At 36.6% G+C, this 9,823-nt stretch overlaps 1 protein-coding gene across 2 annotated transcripts; it reads left to right on the top strand.

Annotated features, from left to right (window-relative positions):
• Positions 1-527: 527 nt before the first annotated feature.
• On the top strand, positions 528-8,838 carry htr3a (5-hydroxytryptamine (serotonin) receptor 3A). Of its 2 annotated transcripts, none has more exons than XM_038709278.1 (9): positions 528-597; positions 1,589-1,752; positions 4,043-4,087; positions 4,463-4,572; positions 4,689-4,858; positions 6,055-6,215; positions 7,332-7,542; positions 8,007-8,243; positions 8,528-8,838. In XM_038709278.1, exons 1-9 carry the CDS (start codon positions 528-530, stop codon positions 8,836-8,838), a joined length of 1,479 nt encoding a protein of 492 aa, XP_038565206.1. The 2 variants fall into 2 exon arrangements, with proteins under 2 accessions (XP_038565206.1, XP_038565205.1); XM_038709277.1 differs by having other exon boundaries at positions 8,007-8,248; positions 8,533-8,838.
• The last annotated feature ends 985 nt before the right edge of the window (positions 8,839-9,823 follow it).

Genomic DNA, 9,823 nt, shown 5'->3' with positions numbered 1-9,823 from the left:
CGTGGAGTTTTTATTAAAAAATATGGCTATAATTAGGTATTTGTTACCCATTATTCATGCAGAATTGGAAAATTCAATTTCATTTGATTTAATGATTTCCTTTTAACATTGGCAGCCTTGATCTTCAATATTTGGGATTTCATCATCAAGAAAAAAAAAGTCAAAATGGGCAACTATGGGCTCTGTAGGTTTCATGTGATAATGTACATTAAATGCTGAAACAGTCTCTAAATTGTTAATTTAATGATTACTCAGACTTGACATGCTATCCGGTCACTAGCTTGTATTTCTGCAGTCTTTCAGCTCCATTTATCTCAGTGAACTGCTGAACAAGGAGGAGTGGCTTCAGAGCACACGGAAACACCCTTATGAGCTGAATAACACTAACGAGGTTTTGATTGTGGATGAGAGTGAAGTTATGGATATAGCGGATGGATATGGAGGATGTGGGTGCATAACCAGGCCCTTCATCAGAACGGCAGGCAGACTTCCACAGCAGGAGAAGAAAACACAGGTGAAGTGGCACCATGAGACTCTCCTCAACTGGGACAGCACTCATTTTCCTTCTTATTCAAGGAGCATCAAGAGCATGCACAGGTACAGCAATTTCTCTTTTACAGTTTATTATATACTGTCAAATAATTGATTGTTAACCTACCTAAGCCTAAGATATGACAAAGTCCCTTCACTCTTATTTGACAGCAAAATTTGGGTTTTAGACCCATTTATGGTGTAAAAATGCTAAAGTATTATTCACATATTCTGGCAAACTCTTTCAAATAAAGTTTACTTGAAAGAATCATTTTGGTCAATTTGAGAAAATAACTTGGATACTAGACATGACATAATTTTACAATTAAGGTGTTGTGAACAAGCTCTTATTCCAAGTGACAGTTAATGCAATAACGTTTATATGTGTGAAAATTGATAATTCAGAATGACTTCAAAGCTATAGTGCTTAAAAAAACTCTAGTAAAAAACAACATTGCTGACAGAATTAGTATACTTGAGATGCTATAAAAAACTAGATTAAATAAAGATTGTTGCTCTAAAAAGAGTATACAGTAGCTTCAAAATATAGATGTTGAATTTTGTTATTTTGTTTGATTTGTATACTTTCATTTAAGAAGAAATGTGTGTAAAATAGACCTAAAGAAGAAAATTGTTATTGAAAATTCAATTCTAATCAAACACAAACACTCTAATCAATCTGTCTTGAAAGTCAGTGACATGACATATATTACACAACATTGTATAGAAATATAAAACAACATTTTGTAGAATGTACCATTTTTCAAAGTAACATTGCTCAAAACAGATTTTTACTAAATATATTCATTTAATTTGACGATCACTTTTATGTTTAATTTAATAAGTATTTAATCAGGCAGATCTTATTAAAAAAAGAAGCTATTTATTTCATTACAATTACAATTAGAAAAATGTGTGGTCTATTATAAATTGGCCGACAGATAAATAAGCATGTGTTTAATAGCTTTAGATTTTTTATGTAGGTATTCTGCTGACAATATGAGAGATAACACTGTATGTTTGATTTCTTAATGTCATAAATTTTGTACATTTTCAGTAAAGAAACTGGGCAGCAGCACAGGAAGATTTGCCAATGCCACGTTAGTGCGGCTATCTGAGTATTTGAGTGCGGGGTATAAGAAGGGAGTGAGACCAGTGAAAGACTGGAGGATGTCCACCATAGTGTCCATAGACCTCATGGTTTACTCCATCCTCAGTGTGGTGAGTTTTGATGCACAAATGGTCCACACATCCAGAATGCCACACTAACCTGCTAACAGTGAACTGCTATGGAGTGTCTTATTTATCTGCTGTGTGTGATTCCTTTAATTATTTTTTTATATGCCATATGTCTTCTGCATAATTATCTGCATTAAACATACAAACTTGTGCAGACCTCATTGAGGCTTAGGTTAATAATAAGGTTAATAATAGATTTCTAACAATAACCTCACTAACGTCATGTTAATAAAGCAGGATAGGTGGATTAACCTGCTACCGTACATACACAAAAATTGGCTGCCGATTTTGTAAAAACTGTCCTCCTATGTTGTCATACTAGCTCCTGTCTGGTAATTTGATTAAAAACATTCATTTATAAATATGCATACACACAAACCTTGAGATTCAGTACAATACAATTTAAATTTAAATAGCCAAGACATAACAGAAGAATCTGGGGTTTGTTCTTGTTAATGATGAGTGATAGGCTGCTCTGAGATTATGGAGGTCCTTCCTATGTGATTTAGGACTATCTTGCCAGATTAAACGAGATTCTTCCAGCATCTTTGATGGAACGCCATTTCCCTTCAAATTTTTGCGATGTTTGCTTTAATTTGTGAGTTAGTTTGTTATAACATGGAGCTAACATTCTTTGTTTTATTATCTTCTTTTTTAGAGGGGCAATAGAGTCGAGTATCATTCACAGTGAGCCTGCAGCACTTTCAATGAGATGATCAATTCAGGAGGGACTGAAGTTAGTATAGGAGTCCTCTGTTATACTGAGACATTGTATTGTATTAAATGTCAATGGAAGCACTTCCTTAAATTTTCTTACAGCACTATCAGAAAGCCATCTAGTGTAGGATGTTTTGCCTAATGGTTTATAGTCCAGTAATAGGAATTCAAAAGTTATTAAATAGCGGTCAGATAAAAAAGCATTCTGTGGAAAGACTATTAAATGTTCAATTTCATTGCCATATGTCAGAATATGGTAGAGGGTGTGGTAAAAACACAAGTGGGTTTATGAACACTGTCAGAAGCCTACTGAATCTAATGCTGTACAAAGGCCATCACTGCCAAAATCACCCACAATAATGTCTTCATCTGTTTAAAGGTCTAAACTTGGATCAACAGCGCGTCCGATTATAATTAATAGAAATGGCTGTAGTGTTCAGATTTGGTGTGAAAGACTAAGATCAAGGCTTAAAATGAGTTTAGAATTGATTTATAGGCTTGAATCAAAGATAGCTGCATCTCCTCCTCCTTGGCCAGTGCCTGGAGAAATGTGAGTGTTAGTATGAAGTAATTTTCTAACACAGCTTTAAATGACAGAGATCTGATATTCGAGAGCCCACATTTAATTCTCTTAATTTTTTGTACTACTTATTTTAACACCACAATGGAATAATGACGTGCAGCTAAACATGTCATCACTGGTCAGATTAGGCAGGGACCCAGAGAAAACTACCTGTCCCTTATCATGTCAGTTGATATTGTGCTTCATTGGTGCATATTCTCAATCACATTTTTCAATTAAATTATGAGTAAACTAGTTGACACACAGTCAGCCTGGAGCTTACCAAAGCTTTTGTTTTAAAAAGTATGTCTTAAAAACAGATAAACACAGCAGGCATTTTTCACAGCAGACATTTTGACTTGTCTTGACGAGCAGTGTTAACATTAACAATGAATCATATTCTGATTCATGTGCATATATATATGAATTATATTCAAGTGCCCCAATAAGCCTTGACAGTATGACAGTGATCCAGTAAGCACAATACCAAGGCCCTGAAACCAAAGCAGATCAAAAGAATTCTTCCATCATTCATTTTATTATTTATACCTGTGCCTTTTCTACTGTTCTACTCATGTCAAAATTAGTTCTGTGAAAAGCCTATGAAAAAACTGAAAAAGATAAATGTACCTATGCCAAAGAACCACAAATCAATGTTAGTGATCCCTCCTGTGGCAGGTGATGTGTAAATGCCATACTTATGAACATATTTTTTAATAATTTATTTGAAGCTTATTAAAAATAACCCCACAAACACAGTGCTGTTCAATTTAAACTTTAAATTGTACTTAAAATGCTTTATTCTATAAATCCTTTAATCTGGAAATCTGAAAAGTGCTTTATAAATAAAATTATGTGCACATATAAGATTTTATATATTTATTTGAATTTTATATGAATATTATGTATTAACTATATATGTATATAATATGATTAATTCTAAAATAATTAACATAAATATATTTTCTGATGTATTCTTGTATTCTACGACAGGATGAGAAGAACCAGGTTTTGACAACATATGTGTGGTACAGACAGGTAAGACAAAGACAAATGCTTTTCCAAAAATCCAAATCAAAGTTGCACCATAGATACAACATCTGGAACATAGCTATTTTGCTGTACTGCATTATTACTATTACTATTGATTTATTCAACCAATTTGTCATACTTATGTTAGCAAACTTAGGGTTGTAATTACATTTACTTTGACAAATTGACAGTTTTAATTGTGTGATATTTGTGTATCTTATTCCTCCTCCAAACCAGGTTTACTCTGTCTTTACAGTAATATAAAATTTATTTTCTGTTATTGATGCTTGATGTGTTTTCACACACAGTGCAACAAAAAATAGATCTTTTTATTATCATATTTACATGTTTGTTTGTTCAATAAATTCTTCAATATTTTAGTCATGGAGAGATGAATTCCTGGTCTGGAACCCAGAAGACTTTGATGAAGTCGAGCAGGTTTCTATACCTACTGCTAATGTATGGGTGCCTGACATCCTCATCAATGAGTTGTAAGAACTGCTGCTGTTGATTTCTGCTTCTTCTCTTATTCTACCAGGGCTGGCTCCAGCCTGTCTTTTCTCCTAAACAAATTGTTATTGTCATATTTTTTGTCTCCTACCTGCAGTGTAGATGTGGGAAAGTCTCCAGACATACCTTATGTATATGTGAGACATAATGGACTGGTGCACAACTACAAGCCCATCCAGGTGGTCACAGCCTGCACTCTCAACATCTACAACTTTCCATTTGATGTCCAGAATTGCAGCCTCACCTTCCAGAGCTGGCTGCATACCAGTAAGACATTCTGCACTTTCTTCACACACATCTCTAATGGGATTTAGCCTTTTTTGGGGGTTTAAAACATCACACATACAAGCTTTCATGCATTTACCAACATTATTAAATTGTTTATAAAAGCTCTTCAGTAGTTAAGTCCTTCATACAGGTATTATTATTATAATTATTACCACGCATCTAAATTAGTAGAGTATACAGTGTTTTTTTCCTTTAAGTTTGTGGTTTCCACAACAGGGTAAGGTTAACCTTAAGAGGTTAAGATATCTGGGAAATAAGGTCTCTAACTAGATAAAAATGATCACAAGGTACATTCCAGATACTGCTTACAAATGGCCACATTAGGTGATTTGGCAGTGATTTATATATATATATACATATATATTAATAACCACAGTTTATTACAACTTCTGCCCATCATTTTTATCATTAATAGTAACAGTGTATTCACCCAGTTAATTACTGAGATCTGAAAATCCATCAGCCCTGCGATGGATTGGCTACCTGTCCAGGGTGTACCCCGCTTTTCGCCCGATGTCAGCTGGGATTGCTCAGGATAAGCAGTTGATGATAGATGGATGAAAATCCATCAACATTACTAAAATGGAGCACACACAAGTAGTTAGTTGATCAGTGGTACACAACCAAAGCCAAACTTTAGGCAAACTTATTTATAAAAAAGTAAAGGAGAGGAGAATTAAAGGTAAAATGATTGCCCTATTGTAAACATCCATCATATATCACAGACCAACTTCCTGGTTCAGCTTTGACCTACTGTACTTGCCATAACTCTGTGCACACAATATTATCTAGATTAATATACATATATGTATATAGATGTTCAATTATTACATTCATAACTAATTTAGGCATATTTGATCTTTTTTGGGAACATTTACAGGTACTTCGCATCCCCCTATAGCTCTTTCACTGATATAAATTATTTGCTATTTTGGTACTATTGATGTGATTCTGTCAAAATGGTGAAAAATATTCACTGGCATCAGGGAAAAAAAGCATCCAATTCCTCTCTTCAACTCTTTCCATCAAGACTTGAGTAGAACAACCGCTCTGTTCTGTGCATCCATGAACTCTCTCCTGCTGTGACATGTGCTTAGAGAGCAGAGTGGTGGGTGAAAGATAACTTGTTGCCACGGCTGTTTCATGCTGCTCCTAACATTGTGTTCGATCTGTAGTTGATGACATCAACATCACCCTGATGCGAAACCCTGAGCAGCTCAAGAAGGACAAGAGTGTCTTCATGAACCAAGGAGAGTGGGAGCTGCTTTATATATTGTCCAACTACAAGATCTTCAGTGTGGACAATAATGACCATTATGCTGAGATGAAGTTCCATGTAAGTATGTGAAATAAAGATTTTAAGATTTCATTTTACATGTGTAGCATAAGAGGGGGTACATCTTGTATCAATGGTTTTCTCTTTAGGTGGACCTGAGTGCCAGAGTGTTGTTATTGTAGACATTTATTATCTTCTTCTTCATTCTTTACTAAAACTGTTAAAGGCAAGTCCAACCTTTAAAATACTCAAATGTCATGACAGCTGACCAGTCAGTGGCAGTGTTAATAATTTATGAAAAAAGTGCCAACTCAGCTACAGATATGACAGTTAATGAGAATGTAGCCTTCAGTGAGATAAATCTGTAGCACCACATCACCTTAAGCTATCCCACATGATAAGAATGAGTTATTTTTTGAGTTATTTACTCAAAGGAGCTATCATAAAGGTTTAACTAACAAAAAATGAAACTATTGCAACCGGCTCAAAAAAACAACTACTCAACTTAAATTCGGGCCTATTCACCTACAACTATATCCTCTATTCCATAACGGACCCAGACAACAATGTAAAAGGAAATTAATTGTAGTTTATTCACAGTTTAACGTGATTAACAATTTCATTCATTCATATCAATTCAACCAAAAATATCCATCCATCCATCCATCGTCAACCGCTTATCCTGCGTACAGGGTCGCGGGGTCAACCAAAAATATAAATAAGATAAATAAAAATAAAATAAAAATAGACTCCCTTAAATAAGAATATACTTCTTTGGGGAGGCAGCATAGCCTCGTATCCACTTCCTTCTCCTGAGGAAAATGTTTCTCAGGACAGTGGTGAGGTATAAAAGCTTCAGCCATAGCTGAACCAGGCCCCCTTCCAGCCTCTTGACAAATGGCAGGAACACAGCCTTGGTTGAAGGCAGATGCTCAGATGATCAGAAAAACTAAGCAGGGTCAACGACATGGTGAATGGTGTCACTCTTCCCAAATGAACCAAGCGAATTGGCTGTGCATATTACAGTACCGCAACAGCCACAGACATTGGATTTTTGTTATTTTTTTGTCAGAGCATTTGATTTATTGATTGTTGTTAAGAGAATTTCAACAAATATAACAAAAAATTCTTCTGAAATAATTTGCCTACCCTAGCTTTTAAACCTACATTTTCCAGGTGGTGATCCGACGGCGGCCATTGTTCTACACTGTGAACCTGCTGCTGCCCAGTATCTTCTTGATGGTGATGGACATTGTGGGTTTCTATCTGCCACCAGACAGTGGAGAGAGGGTTTCCTTCAAGATCACTTTGTTGCTGGGCTACTCTGTCTTCCTCATCATTGTATCTGACACTCTGCCTGCCACCGCAATTGGAACCCCGCTGATAGGTGACTGGGATCTATTACTGCTTTTCAGCAGTTTGTATCTGAACAGGATTTCTGCAACGAGTGTCAGCTTTTTTTCATTTTAAAATGTTTGGCTTGAAAACAATGCTAATTTCCCTCTAAATTGATGTGGAACAAAAAAACAACAGACAAAAGTTGGTAAACTATGAGATTAGGAGAGCAAAAAACAAAAAGTGAGCAATTAGTCTGCAAGACAAGCATGCAAGTACAGATTAGTAAGAGCAAAACAAGTTCTAAGAGTGAAACCAGACAAAATTCAAGCACTGAATTTTGAAGAGCTGGAGACTATCCCAGCATGCATTGGGTGGAAGGCAGGGAAACATCCTTGACAAGTTTATAACAGACACTACTACTACAACTACTACTACTACTACTATATGTTACTGTTTAAAGAATATCTACAGGGGGGCCATCAAATACCTTGTCTCTTCTTATCTGTTCTGTAGGTGTGTACTTCGTGGTTTGTATGGCCCTCCTGGTGATCAGCCTAACAGAAACTGTGCTGATTGTGCGACTGGTCCACAAGCAGGACCTGCAGCCCCCTGTGCCCGACTGGGTGAAGTACTTGGTGCTGGAAAGAGCTCCGGTCCTCTTCTGCATCCACAAGAAGCACCGCCTTTGTTCCACACTGTCCTCCCAGGCCTCTGACCTGGAGCACTACAAGGACAGCAACTATGGGACTAGTAAGGTCTAGGTGAAAGCATGTACCATAGCCTACAACAGTGTTTTTCAGTCTCTGCCATTACAGAAAATGGGTATTCAGGTTTGTATTAAGCAAACCAAATGCAACAGCAGCTAATTTAACTGATTAGTTTTCCCCTTTTTATATTTCTAATGTCCGAGTGGAAGTTTTCGCCCCCTAATAAGAAGAAAGGTCATTCTCTCTGCTTTAAGCTTTAGACTTACTTCAATGAAAAGCTACAAATTTCCAAATGAAAATGAAACCTATTTTTGTTCCATTCTGCAGCCCAGTGCACCCTCCACCACACTTGTGAGCTAGGCCGAAGGCTCAGCCATCATGACAGGGAAGATGGGCTGCTCGGACTGGGCCTGCCCCCCTCCAGGGACCCCACCCCGCCTGTCATGGACAACATCCTACAGGAAGTGACAGCGATACGCCACTTCCTGGAGAAGAGGGACAAGTGCCGGGAAATTGCCAAAGAGTGGTTGCAGGTCGGCTACGTGCTGGACGTGCTGCTCTTCAGAGTTTACCTAGTGGCCATGGTGGCCTACAGCATCACACTGGGCACTCTGTGGTCAGTGTGGCAGGTCGCCTGAGTTTCCCCATTGTACTGCTGTGGACACACAGTCAGTAGAGCATGGGATTAAACAAGCCAGAGTTTTTGGCTCTATGCCCTGTGTAGCTCAGTGGATACAGAGAGGCACTCATATACTAATGGTACAGGGAAAGGTTTCCTGTAGTTGGGGCCTATGTACAAACCAACTGTAACCAAATGGATTTGCCACTATATCCCTATTATCATTGTTTTAGATTCATCAGAGTTTTAAAGTTCCATGATGTAAGTGCAATCTGAGATGCTTTTCAAGGCCAGACTAAGCAGAAATTGACACACTTTTGAATGCTATTAATTTTCATCCTTATAAGGATGAAAAAGGATGACAGTAGTAATAACACATAGTGGTAATATAAGGAAGAAAAAAAGAACAACATCAACAAATACATTAACCTGATAGAACACAACAGCATCTTTTAAGTACAGTAAGTGCAAATATAAAAAAAAAATGTGAAAAGAGGAACAGTTGACCATACAAACATTTGGTAGCTGAGGAGCCCTAAACACCCATTACAGTGGTTCGGTTACGTATTTTTTTGTGATTAAAAGAATCATATTGGGTAAGTATAGGGGGAGGGGATGGAGAGATTTGGGATATAAAATAAGCCAATTTAATTTGTGACTTTAAGAGCCTATAGTGGCCAAACTTGAGAAGGAACCAGATAAACTGGTCAGATAGACAATGAGCCAACCTGTAAATAATACAATACAATTTGGACTAACAGACAGGTTGGTGCGCAAGAGGATGTTTCTGAACTTTCTAGTTTTAATATTGCTGTTGTTGCAGTGTAAAAACATATATATAAATATTTAAAATACACATTTACATAGATGACTAAATATGGAATTATATTAGTGAAGGAGTAACTGTTTATGATGACTTGTTTTGCACTAAATTTATATTAAGAAAACATCTGACATCTGTCTCCTTGCCTTTAATGTGGAATTATAGATATTCACACACATTG

The sequence above is a fragment of the Micropterus salmoides genome, unplaced genomic scaffold (genome assembly GCF_014851395.1).
Source record: "Micropterus salmoides isolate LMB-PRFRI ecotype aquatic unplaced genomic scaffold, ASM1485139v1 Ms_hic_scaffold_9, whole genome shotgun sequence".
In the NCBI taxonomy this organism is placed as follows: Eukaryota; Metazoa; Chordata; class Actinopteri; order Centrarchiformes; family Centrarchidae; genus Micropterus; species Micropterus salmoides.
The sequence above is the reverse complement of the archived record's forward strand: the minus strand, read 5'-3'. Positions and strand labels throughout refer to the sequence as shown.

What these genes read in the sequence shown, in the direction of transcription:
- htr3a (XM_038709278.1), top strand. Translation starts at nt 528, where the DNA reads ATGAGACTCTCCTCAACTGGGACAGCACTCATTTTCCTTCTTATTCAA. An exon ending in CATATGTGTGGTACAGACAG is followed by an intron (nt 4,088 to 4,462) that starts GTAAGACAAAGA and finishes TCAATATTTTAG; the next exon opens with TCATGGAGAGATGAATTCCT. An exon ending in CCAGAGCTGGCTGCATACCA is followed by an intron (nt 4,859 to 6,054) that starts GTAAGACATTCT and finishes TTCGATCTGTAG; the next exon opens with TTGATGACATCAACATCACC.